General features: G+C 40.7%; 1 protein-coding gene across 3 annotated transcripts in view; it reads left to right on the top strand.

Moving 5' to 3' along the window:
- Positions 1 to 96: 96 nt before the first annotated feature.
- Positions 97 to 13218, top strand: part of CTPS2 (CTP synthase 2) — a 75794-nt gene continuing 62672 nt past the window's right edge. The window contains exons 1-6 of one of the 3 annotated variants that reach the window (XM_074858718.1): positions 97 to 477; positions 3261 to 3466; positions 5765 to 5935; positions 6221 to 6321; positions 8166 to 8282; positions 9664 to 9747. In XM_074858718.1, coding sequence (XP_074714819.1) covers positions 3301 to 3466; positions 5765 to 5935; positions 6221 to 6321; positions 8166 to 8282; positions 9664 to 9747 — 639 coding nt within the window. In that variant the 5' untranslated portion in view covers positions 97 to 477; positions 3261 to 3300. Of the gene's footprint in view, positions 478 to 500; positions 869 to 3260; positions 3467 to 5764; positions 5936 to 6220; positions 6322 to 8165; positions 8283 to 9663; positions 9748 to 13218 lie in introns of those variants that run through there. The other 2 variants (XM_074858719.1, XM_074858720.1) reach the window with 2 other exon arrangements.

Here is a 13218-nt window from a genome sequence, read left to right on the forward strand (position 1 = left end):
AAGGGCGGTGCTCTACCGCCCCCAGCCCGCCTCGCGCCGCCGCGCAGGGAGGGGGAGTGGGCGGGGCGGCGGGGCGGGGCGAGCGCCGCGGGCGGAGGGGCGGGAGGCGCGCGAGGCCGCCCCGGGGCACCTGTCCCGCGGGACCGCGCGCGCCCCGCTGCCCGTTGTGGGAGGGCGCGCGGAGGACGAGCCCCGGCGCTGCGCGAGCCTCAGTGTAGGCGCGGGCCTGTTCCGCCCCGGCGGGGCAGCAGCGGGCCGCGCTTGTAGGAGCTGTACCTGCGGGGCCGGGCCGGGCGGGGCGGCGGTGAGGGCTTCGCCTGCCTCGGGGAGGTGCCGCCGCCGCCTCCTCCTTCTCCTCCTCCGAGGGTTGGCTTCAGGGCGGTGACCCCGCGGCGGTTACCGGGCGGCGGGCGCACTTCTCTCTCGGGCTGCCGGTTGGAGTGCCCGCCTTCACAGCGGAACAGGCGGCGCGGGGCGGTAAGTCAGAGGCCGGCGGCTTGCGGCCGCTCGGGAGAGGGCAGGGGCAAACACCCTCCCCCCGCCCGCCGCGCTGCTTCCCCGCTCCGCCGTGGTGCCGCCCGGCCCGGCCGCCGCTTAGCGGCTGTCCTGGGGCGGCCCTGCTTGCCCCACAGCGGACCGGAGCTGCCCGCCGCCGCCCTGAGTTAACGGCCCGCCCGGCTTCTGGGGCCGGGCCGGGCCGGGGGGTCCCTCTCCGGGGCTCGGCCGCAGCTGGCTTCCGACTGTAGCGCAGCACGTTTGAGGTGGAGCGCCCCGAAATCCCCTCTGAAGGCAGGAAGCTCCTGCTGGTAAGACTAGAGGGAGTAATCTGTGTTCTCCGCTTGTGCTGTTTTCCAGTTCCCGGCAAGAGGTTTGCTTCCATTAGTCTCTTTTCGATTTTCCTCCCCTAACTGTATTTCCTTTTAAATGTGAGTCCCCAGACCACCTGGAAGTTGTTTCTATTGCGAGTAAACAGTGTGTTTCCTTAAGCTGCTGCGAAACTGCCGTTCTTGTAAAATCACAGCGAACATTAAGCAAGGTGATAGGGCTTAAGAGTTTTGAAGTGGCACATACTCAAGATTCACACCTGTTGTTGAAGTAATTTCTCCTCCCCTTTCCTCCTTTTTCTGAAAATAGCTTTGAAAATGGCTTAGATGATTAGGAAATGTTAATGTTGACGACTATATTAGCTGATTTATGAAAGAAGAGTCTTAGAGGAGGTAGGCTCCAAATCTTAATCTATGCTATTAAAAAAAATGCATATTAAAATTAAATGGCAGGAAAAAGTTAATTCTTCATGATCTATTTCTCCTGAGTGAGATACTTTTGATGACTTCGTTTTGTCCATAGTGACAAGGAAATAATGGTTTATAAATTTCTATTACCAAAAAATGTAAGAGCATTGGCAGCAAGCATTGTTACATTCTTGAACTCTTGTCTCCTGAAGATCCAGGCCTTATTTTTGTTACTTCAGTACAGTAAGGGAACGTTCACACGCTAGTCACTGCTTACACCAGTGAAGAACCGTACTGCTTTGATTTGTACTGGGTGCCATTAGATCATGTGCTGTTGTGAGTTAGTTTGGATGAATTAGGTACTTAAGTAAGGAAAGATTTTCCTGACCCTAGAATTTTTGCTCTGTGGTGAGCCATGCTGTCATTGTTCAAATCATTGTTCAAAAATTATCCCAGTGATTAGCCTCCACAGCTGCCTGAATGTAATATAACACGATTCTGGATGAGATAACACACATTATCCTGTTTCAGATGGGGTGGAGAAATGGTGACAAAATCTATGCTTGTGTGAAAGCCAGATGAAGTGGGAGGTTAGTGAGGAGATCAACAGCAGTCGATGCGAACAGCAGATTATAACAACAAGAAGGGTGATGAAGAATTTTTAATTAGCATGGAAATTGTCAGAATTTTTAGGGGGTGGTGGTCTCAACTTTTTTTTTAGTAGTTCTGCATCCCTTACCCCTCATATACAGTGCAAGGTGGCACAGACATATTAGCATCTACTGGATTATTTCCCCCCCATCATATGATTTACCTAGTATGATAGTTCATAGCAGAGCCTTTTTTTTTCTTCAGTTTTAGTTATACAGGCTTCTTATAAAGAACCAAATTTTCAAGAGAGGAAATTTCTGTATCTGAATAGCTGTTGTTGGTTACACTAGTACTCTTGTAGAGCACTGTGAAATATGAAGTTGTATCTGATCAAGGCTTCAGCACTATAATACGCATTAGCTATCATGTTCCTATCTTCAGTGTATAGTGTTTGTGAGTACTCATAGTTCCCTCTTGTGAAGAACCATTTATTTCGCGGTCTAGACAGGGAAGCAGAGGCTCTGTCAAGTTGGCCATGCTTTAGGTCTCAGACCTACTCTACACAGGGTTGCTGTTCTGAATGAACGATGCTAATGAGTGTCATAACATCAGGGGTTTCTCTAAATCTGAAACTTAAAGCAGATATGATACTGTTTTCTAGAACAGCATCAACTCTTAATCTGCATCATAGTCCAGAGATGCTAAATGATTCTTTTTCTGATTTTTCTCTCACACTAATTACTTGGAGAAGGAGAATGGGTTCTTGAGCAGTAACATACTGTAGTGTAAATATGGACGTTCTGGTTCAGTTTTTCTTTCCTGGTCTCATGTTCTGTTGATCTGTAGGATATTGTCAGACTTTTGGTGAAATACGTGATATACTGTGAGTTGAAGAAGTGAAGGCTGCTGAAATATGGAGTGGATGGTATAACATTCTGATTTTAATAGATATTTGAAGCTGCAGTCACTATTTTTGAAGGCAAAGCTACTGGGTAGAGAATGAGTGTTCTGGCTAATATAGCAATGAACAATCTTTGAGCTAACTTCTCAAAACACGTGTGAAATTAACAACTACTTTAATTTCGAAATAATTCAGGGTGAGATTCGTTTTGCCTAACTTGTGGTTCTAAAAGTTAGCTGGCTTTTCCTATCACAGGAGAGGAATATGTTGGGTGAACTGTGCCTCCTTGGCATCTCCACAGGGCAGTGTATCAAAATGGTACCTCTTTTTCCACTGACTGCGAAGTGGATTTAGGTGCTTAGTTTACGTATTGGTGTATAAGCTGCGAGAGATGAATCCTACTCCCAGATTCCAAAATGATTGTTTTTATTGTCTGTTTCTGAAGGTTATTTCAACTTAGATTCTTTGCCTACTGAGGCTGTGTTCTTCCCTTACACGAATTTGCATTCATCAGCTGTATGTCTTTGTCCTTTTAGATTTCCAGCTCAAGATCTGTGTGCTTGTGCTGATTTTCCGATGAAGTACATCCTGGTAACTGGTGGTGTCATCTCAGGCATTGGCAAAGGGATCATCGCAAGCAGCATTGGCACCATACTGAAATCATGTGGACTACGTGTCACTGCTATCAAAATTGATCCTTACATAAACATAGATGCTGGAACTTTTTCACCATATGAACATGGTATGAAGGGCAGTGCTGTTCCCTTTTGCGTAAATATTTGTATTCACAGTAGTGTGCTGTTTTGGTGGGTTTTGATTGTTGTGTTTTTTTTTTTTTAAAAAAAAACAATAGTATGGTAGTTATTAGTCATTTTATACTCTACAATGTTTGTTCCTTACTATGTGTTCTCAAGAGCATTGTCTGCTCTAAGTAGAGAGAGAAGACTGTTGAAGATATTTTTATGAGTAGATGCTTCCTTTCTATAAAAAAATACCACTTTGCTGGGAAAATCCTAGCTGTAGGCCTTATTCAGTTAATGCTATCTTCAAGTTAATGAAAAAAAATTGGAATAGTACTATAAAACCTATTTGAAACTGAAGTCCTCAACAGTTACTTGTGAATGCTCTTATCTGGGTGTTAGGTGTAAGTGTCTTCATGAGAGTTAGATTAAGTTCTCATTTTACTCAATGAGGATCTAGTCAAAACTCTCAGTGAAGCTTAGAGAGCCAACTAATTTTAAAGTAGATGATTAGTTTGCTTGGTTAGTTCTCTAAGCTATGTTGGTTGTATTGACTACATTGTTGATGAGCTACAAGACAGTCTGGCGTGCATTTATAATGTTGAATGTTCCTTCAGCTGTCTGGCTTGTTACTCATACATTAATTAAAAACAATGGTTTTCAAGGTTCCAAAGTACCTTCAGCCAATAGACATTTCTAATTCTTTTTATTTGATGGGTTTTGTCTGCTTACTTTTAGCCTAGACCAAAATTTTTGGAACTGGAGATAAATGTGTTTTATCTCCCAAGCTGAAAAAAGTCCACTTTGCTTTTTAAGTGGAGGAAGAGCACAGCACATCAGACCTCTCTCAAAAAGCCAAATTTAACTAATCCAGTAGTCCTGCACTTTCAGAAGCTCATCTGGTGCTACTTAGGCAATTGACCAGCAAAGTTCTGCCTTTACCTTTGGTGGTAAGACTCCTGCAATGACTTGCGACTGTGAGGATGTATTCCTCCCCTGGACCAGGTATAGGGGAGGGGGGACACTACAGCATGTAATTCCCACACAGTTTGTTTTTTTTCCCCCTCTGTTCACTTAAGAGTTCCTTACTGCTTGTGAAGAAACACTGGCTTGCTGGTTAGTAAGTAGAAATTCATACACGCTTGAGCAGCAAGCCTCTTTTGTTAACATTTTGGTAGAAACACGATTGAGTCAAAGGATTTTAATTTGCTGATTTCCAGTTAACTAAAGAGTTTTTGAAAGAATATATTTTTTTATTCTTCAAGGCCTGCTTATGAGAAATGTTGGTTCCACTCCGCATCTGTTGGCTTAAATAACTTAGTACAGAGGAGGTACTCAGTGCCTCACAGGATCAGTCATAAATCTTCCACTCTGTTGTACACATTGTGTCGTTTTTGTTAAACTGTTCATTGGAGTGTTTTATCTTGGCGGGATATATATTTCCATAGTTCAGACTATACCTTCAGGGGATTGCTGCTTTTTTTTTCCTTCTGCACTAGTCCTGTAATTTGTTTAGCTGTTGATTAATTGGGTCATGGCAAAATGTTTTATGTTTTTTTGAAGAGCTTTCCAGCCTTACCTCAAGATTAGCAGTTTTAGTTCCTTCGGAAGTTGACTAGATTCAGAATTTAGAGACTTTTTAGAGATCTAAGAAAAGTCTGAACCTGAAGGATATTTTCATTAAATTTTTCAGGGTCAGAAATAAGCCTCACTGTGGACATAGTGAAGCAAACGTACAAGATGAAACAACTAAATAAGAAATGGTGATCACATTTGAAGAAGCATTTACGTTCATCATAACTTTACTTCTGATCCAACCCTTAGTCATTAAAATAGATCCAAACAACAAGAATTTATGATGAAACACTTCGAACATGCATAATAATTCATGCTTATAAAAGTACAGTTTTTGGCTCCAACGTGTAAATTAATGTTTAATTTGTTGCTGATTTATCATTCCTGGAGATTGTTTTCTTCTGATCAAGATTGTAGCATGCTGTTGAAATGCCGGTTAAATATTTTTAAGTCCCTTAAATATTTTGGCAATGTAACTCAAATTTATTTGCAAAGCTATTTGTGACTGAGGGATAGACATTTGTTGTAGAAGTAGTGACTCAGATATTAAGTCACACAGAATGACAAAGCAGATTGAGTTGCAGCATGTGCTTTATTGATATGTTGTTGTGATATGTAGTTTTAAAAAACATTTCTTTGATTTTAAGATAACTTTGTGGTATTCCTGCTGTGTGCTTAATAATATCTGATTATTTATTGCTTTTCTGTCTTTTCACTTTTTTCAGGTGAAGTTTTTGTATTGAATGATGGTGGAGAAGTTGACCTAGATTTGGGAAACTATGAGAGATTTTTGGACATCAATCTCTATAAAGATAACAACATCACCACTGGAAAGATATATCAGCATGTCATTAATAAAGAAAGACATGGTGATTACCTGGGAAAAACTGTTCAAGGTGATATTTTTAATTCTGTGGGATACTTGTCCATTCAGTCTTCACAAAAGAGTGATCAGCTAGAACAAGCTGCTCCTTGATGCATCACCTTATTCCTTTCTCCTTCCCAAGAGAGATAGGCATATTCCTGTAATGTTTGGCTTCTGGGTTCAAGGAAAGGAGGGGTAGGAAAAGGAGCTAGTAGTTTCCTTTTGACTTTCTGCTCATTTTCCCCCTTTTGCATGCAAAAACTGGTATATGGGCCTAAAGTAAGATATGCTTGCCTTCTTTGGTTTTGTCTTGTAGTTGTTCCACACATTACTGATGCAGTTCAGGAATGGGTGATGAATCAGGCAAAAGTTCCAGTGGATGATGACAGAAAAGAGCCACAAATTTGTGTAATTGAGGCAAGTATGGAACGTTTTAGGTTATATATCCACAGTAAACACAAAGAACGAGCTTGCTTTCTCTTTGCTACTTACTGTAAAAAGATCAGACTGAAGTTTTATGGAGAGAAGCAATGCAAAGATACGTTTTATGTTCTTTGGTTTGTTCTGAGAATGATAGGCATGGTCTTATCCTTACAGCTTCTTGACTAAATCCCTTCTAGAATACTGCTGAAACTGAGCTGCTTAAGAGTTTGTTAATTTACAGAGTTAAAGTGGCCAGTTACTGTAATGTGAAGTAGCTATTCCAAGATACAGTCATTTGACTGAAGCTTTATGCTGTTACACAAGTTTTCTCAATACTATTAAGACCTGAAATCTCCTATGGTCAGTAGGAGAGCCTCTAAGATTCTAGCTTTCCATGTGACTTCAAACATCCATCTTGTTGCTTGTGGTCATGTTTGAAGGAATATATTTGAACACTGTAAAAGTTAGTTTCCCCACTTTCTGGTGTGCTTTTTAAGATCTTTGGAGGCAACTTTGTTAATCGCTTAACCGGCTCATGTTCTGCACAATGGAAACTGAGTTTTACCCATCCTTAGTAGGGCATTGAGACAGCTGGAGGAAGGGCAGTCAGTAATTGCCAGTATTACTATTATAGCAGAAAATACAGAAAAAAATTATACCTAAGAATTCAACAGAAGAATATGTCATAGATTTAATTCCAGAAGTGACCACCGTAATCAATAGTGTCATGAACTTTGTGATCCAGGCCACAGAATTGCTCAGTATTTCTTATGCAGAAGAATCTGCCCTGATTAAAGAACACTATTGGTGTAGCCATAGATCTTTATTATGATGTGCACAGTGAGAGTCAAACATTTCATTTAGAACAAGGGTAAAAACAGTAAATATGGAAGTTGCACAAGAACATTAATAACAGGTGGACTTGTCAGTCCTTTAACTTGAAGCTATTTTCTGTTTCCGCCATGTAAGTGTTTTTTGTTGTTGTTGATATAGCTCCACCCTGATAAAAATATTTTTTTCAGGACTTTAAGGATAATTGTAATGTTTGTCCATGGCAAAATCCTGAAGGAGTTAGACTGAATATATGTGTCACATGCAAATGTAGTTGTCTGAAGTTTTTCTGGGACTGGGTGAACACAAATATGCAATTTTGTCAAAAGCCACTTGGTGGCACAGAAAGATCATTCTGAAATGCAACTACTTCATAAGACTTAGGTGCTAACCACTGCTTTGTTCAGTGCTTAGTCTACTACAGCTCTCTGTGTCCTTGAAAGACATCTAATTTTTGTCTTTATAAATAACTTTTAGCATGGACTTAGTCTTGGGCTTTGGTTTGGTAATAAATATTTAAAATCTTTTATAATGTCAACTATTAATTCATGTTGTCCATATGGCATTTATTGATGTTGGAAGGGTATGATAATATTGCCAAATGTCTGTATCCTGTTGGTCACAACTGTTCACTAGTCTGACAGGAAAATAAAGTTTTGTCTGTACAAAAACCTTCACATCAACTTAACTATTGATTACTTGTTCACCACTTCGAAAGCAGTGTGAAAGCATGTATTATTCAGTAGCACCACACATCTCCCCACGGGAAGCTTATGTGTTTGGTGTAAAGTGAATATAACAAAACTGGAAAATTGTGTTATGTTTTCCACAGGAAACAAAATGCACAGAATAGATGAGGGTTCTTTACAGAGTATGCCTGCAAGTTTCAATTGTCTCTTTTTTTTTTTTTTTTAAGATAAAAATTTCAGAAAACTTGGGTATGTAAGGAGTAGACTTTTTTTCTTTTGCTTTCTGCCACTCTGACATATCCAAGCTTTCTTTTTCAGTTGGGTGGAACCATTGGAGATATTGAAGGAATGCCATTTGTTGAAGCATTTAGACAGTTTCAGTTCAAAGCAAAAAGAGAGAACTTCTGTAATATCCACGTTAGTCTAGTACCACAGGTAAGTTACTAAAATTAATAAAATAGATTTTACTCTGTATTGGGCTTTATATTTGCTTCTCCCATTAACCCTTTTGTGCTAGAGGGTTTTAGAGACAAGAGATATGAAACTCAGCCACACTGGGGTAAATAAAGGCCTTGATAATTACTTTATTGATATGAGAATCTGTTTTAATGTTATAAGCTATCAAAAAAAATGCTTATCAACACTAATTTATCTAGAAGGCTAAATAAAGTTGTGCTGTGCACTGGAATGTGCTCGTACGTTATGAACCCAGTAAGAAAGGCACTCAGAATCTCTAAGTTATCATTTAAAATTCTGTTTGTTAGAGCTAACACTGTAAGAAGAGAATGGTAGAAGTGACCCTACATCCCTTTAGGTGGCGGGAACCCCAGGTGAGGTAGCGTTGAACGGCCCTGACGTGCAGCATGATGGGCAGACCACATCCGTAGAAGAGATTCTCCCCTTGCGGTCATTTGAGCTAATAGATAATTTTCTTACAAGGAAACAACTGTATCATTTTTACTATCATACAGAAAGGATGTTCTCAGGAGAACTTCTTGCCACATCCCTAGGCAAAGGCAAGGCCACACAGGTGCTGAGTGGGAGCTGCCTGCAGGTTCCTCTTACAAGGAGCTGGCTGAGTTTGTCCTGCAGCCAGGGCGTTTGTGCAGCACAGGCCTGGGCCTCCTCAGGTGATCTCAGATTTGGATCATGAACTTCTCGATCTACAATGGTCTTCTGGTCAAGGCCACCACAACTTTTTGTACAGGGTTAAAAGTATTTTTCCATTCAAACTCTAAATTTTACTTCACAGATAGTTTTCCTCTTATTTTAAGAGGTAAGTATTCACTGGGGTGATTTTGGTAAGCAAAGGTTGGTAATGATGATATGATTGTACCTTGCACAGATAAAAAGAGAATTATTAACTATTGCAGCTATGGATTACAGGATTGTTCAGCAATTGGTGCGATTGATTCTCTGTATTTGAGAACAGAATTATTTACTATATCTGATTATTTCCAAGGACAGTCACGTAATGCCCATCTTTGTGATGTGTTGGGCACTTTCCATTTAGAAGCAAAATCCACCTTCTGGAATATTCTTCTTCTTCTGCCTTAGTCAATTATATTGAGACTTTTTATCTGAAAGAAAAAAAAAAACAACCCTCACCTGAATTAGAGCCATGTGGTTTCTTCATAGAATTTCTTACATAAGTAATAACTGTGGTGCCATTTCTGTTTCTGGCATATTGTGGCTCTTTGGATATGTTTACTTCCTGCAAGTGTTATTACTCGCAATGATTTTTCTCACTTAACCTGTAACTCCTCCATTAGTAGAGATTAGTTGCTATTTGAGCTTTCAAAATATGTCTTTCCAGCCTAATGCCACTGGTGAACAGAAGACAAAACCAACACAGAACAGTGTTCGAGCACTGAGGGGTCTAGGCTTGTCTCCTGATTTGGTGAGTCAAAAAGTACAGATTTTTATTTATAGGTTATCTAGAAGTGTCCTTGCATAACCTGTGTTCAAAGAAGAAGCCTTAGCCTCCCATGAGCGACAAGAATTTTAGAAGAAATGCAAATTATATGCTGCATTGCTTCACTAAAGCTGCAGGAAATCAAATTACTGAAATTCACTCTAAGTTAACAATTCAGCTAATTCCTTGCAGTATCTTGGGACTGTAGCTATGTTCTTCTTCTACAGGGATCTTTGCAGAAAAATCATTCTGTGCTGCTAAAAATAATCTGAAGTCTCAGTTTGCTTTGTGGGAAGACTTAGAATGCTTCTGGCTTCTAACATTTTTTTCATAAATTTCTTTTTATGCATGATTAAGAGGAGGCAATCCTACCTTTGAAGTACAGCCTCTAAAAATATTCCTGTTTGGAAATATAAAACATGTGAATGAATCTTCAAAGTAAGGTTCCTCAATTCCTTTCATAGAATCATAGAATAGTTTGGGTTGGAAGGGACTGTTAAAGGTCATGTAGTCCAACTGTCCTGCAATGAGGAGGGACATCCTCAACTAGGACAAGTTGCTCAGAGCCCTGTCCAACCTGACCTTGAATGTTTCCAGGGATGGGGCATCTACCACCTCTCTGGGCAACCTATTTCAATGTCTCTCTGCTTAGGGATATGGTGTAGTTGAGAACGGTCAGTGTTAGGTTAATGGTTGGACTAGATGATCTTCAAGGTCTTTTCCAACCTAGATGATTCTGTGATTCATTGTAAAAAATTTCCTCCTTATATCTAGTATAAATCTACCCTCTTTTAGTTTAAAACTGTTACCTCTCGTCCCATCACTACACTCCCTGATAGAGTCCCTCCCCATCTTTCCTGTAGGCCACCTTTAAGTACTGAAAGGCTGCAGTAAGGTCTCCCTGGAGCCTTCTCTTCTCCAGGCTGAACAACCCCAACTCTCTCAGCCTGTCCTCATAGGGGATGTGCTCCAGCCCCTGGTCATTGTGGCCTCCTCTGGGTCTGTTCCAACAGGTCCATGTCTGTCTTATGTTGGGGGTCCCAGAGCTAAATGTAGCACTCCAGGTGGGGAACCATGAGATCAGAGTAGAGGGGGAGAATCACCCCACTCAACCTGCTGGTCAGGTTTTTCTTGATGCAGCCCAGGATATGGTTGGCTTTCAAGGCTGCAAGACCACGTTGCTGGCTCATGTGCACCTTTTTCATCCATAAGTACCCCCAAGTCCTTCTCAGGGCTGCCCTCAATCCCTTCTTGCACCACAAACTATAGTGAACCTAAAGCCAGCAAGTTTCACCTCATGCCAGTTGGCAAATGATGACAAATGCTTAACTCCTGTTCTTTCTCCCCAGTGCTCTAGTAATGAGTATGTGCTTATTCCCTGTGTTTGCCTCCCTGGCACTTTTCCTTGGGAGCAGAGAGGAGAATAGGTAGATTGCAGCTCCCCTGTTGTGATACCTGTCTGCCATTGATGTTAATCTGCTTGGTCAGGTGTTGATATTGAAGCCAGAGCAGCACAGCTTCAAATGCCAGTACAAACCCAGATCAAACTTATATCTTCCTGAGCTGCAGTTGGTGCAGCTGAAGACACGCTCTGTTTCTAGGTGTGCTTCAGGAACAAAAAAGGACAATTTTACTCTTTTATGTGAGGCTGCTTGATAAGTCAAAGAATGTTTTCCTTGCTTGATTCTGGTGGTTGTTGAGCACTTTCCATTCCCATAAAGTCTACTGGGAGAAAAAGCTTCCTAGCTCTTCTCATAAATTAAAGAGTAGTGAGAATAGTCACTGCTTCTGTATAATATTTATGTCCTCAAAAAGGAAAAATTATTCTTAAAAGGATAGTCACACAACTAAATTTTGTGTTGTGCTTCTTTCTGATTTTTTTTAACTCTTGCATTTTACATTTATCAAAAAGTACATTTCTAACTACAAAACCAATGGCTTTATAAATATGATATGTGAAAGATGTGTTAGGTAGCTTCAAATTGTTCTGACTTGGTAACTGTAATCAGCTTGTGGAGGGAAAGACTTTTATTAACACAATGCTGCTCTATATTCCAAGCTTCAGGGCCTAAATTTCAAAATCCCTTGAGGTGCTAATTGCATGTGGAAAGTTGCATGTGATTTTTGAAGGCCTTGCTAGTGCCTGACTTTTTTTTTTTTTCCCTCCGAATTAATTTTTAAAAGCCTGTTAAATGAGTGTGTGTGTATGTGCGTGTATTAAAAGGAAAACAGATTAATCTAGTCACTTTCTCACATCTTGAGTTCTTGCCTGGGGCAGTTCTGGGACTGCCAAAAGCCTAGTACCTTTTTTTTTAAAAAAAAACCCTGCTGCTGTTGACTGGTAAAGCATAGAGAGATTACACACTGAACACAGCCACTTGGCACTGTTATAAAGTTGCTTGGGCACTGCTTCAAGAAAATCTTTAAATGGTTGCTCTCCTGGGTAAGGGCCCAAGGCCAAGACAGCACATGGGGAAGCTCCTAGAACAGCAGTCAGGAGGGCTTCCTTCCTAAGCTGTGCTGCCAGGCTGCCTGATCTAAACTGGGCTAGGCTTGTTCTTAATACCTGCTGCCTCACTGTCTGGTCCCAGGCTTCCCTGAGGTGGCATGCTGGGCCAGTGTCAGCTGCGTATGTACAGGAGCCTTTCTGTTCTCTGCGAGGTGTTCTAAGCGCTTAATGAATACGCTGTATCTGCAGATTTAATGGACTCTGTTACAGCATTTTGAAAACTGATTGTACGCTTGTCAGTGCTGGCCTATTCAGTCGAATTGTTCCTCATCTTTGTATTATGTTTCTTTGAGATGCAGCTCTGCCACTGTTACTGTAGTTTCATATTTTCATGCTGATTCTGATGTTTTTTATTTCTGTGACTGCATTAACTTTAAATTTGTCTCAGCAAGATGAATGTTAGATTTCAAAGTGGATTTAATTGTGTGCTCATACTGTCAAGGTTTATGAATCACATCTTCAAACAGTAGCCAGTTTTTAAGTATACATTGTGCTTAATTGAATAGAATGTACAAATTGTTTCATAATTCTTTTTTGATTATTAGAATGTGCACTAATTTTCCCTTATCCTTGGCATTATTTTTCTGTTTCTAGAATTTCTTGTAAGGGCAGGGGAAGTTAGACTTTATCAATATCAGTGCAGCTAAGCTGCATTAGCAAGGTGATCAAAGATCAGCTACAAGTTTCTGAACAAAAAAGGGGGCTTAATGCATTAAGTAGTTGCATTTGCTAGAAAGATGGGGAAAATAATGAATCAGTATCTTAACAGGATCATGCTACTTTCTGTTATATTTTCAAGGTTCAAAATAACAAGGTAACAGACTGAGTAATCAATAGGCACATTGATAGAGCAGTTTTGCATTTTGTGCTAGCTGCCTAAAGTTGCAAAAAAACCCCTTCCAATAAACACCAAACATATGCTTATTTTCTTTATTGGTAAAAATTGT

The sequence above is a fragment of the Strix uralensis genome, chromosome 2 (genome assembly GCF_047716275.1).
Source record: "Strix uralensis isolate ZFMK-TIS-50842 chromosome 2, bStrUra1, whole genome shotgun sequence".
NCBI lineage: Eukaryota > Metazoa > Chordata > Aves > Strigiformes > Strigidae > Strix > Strix uralensis.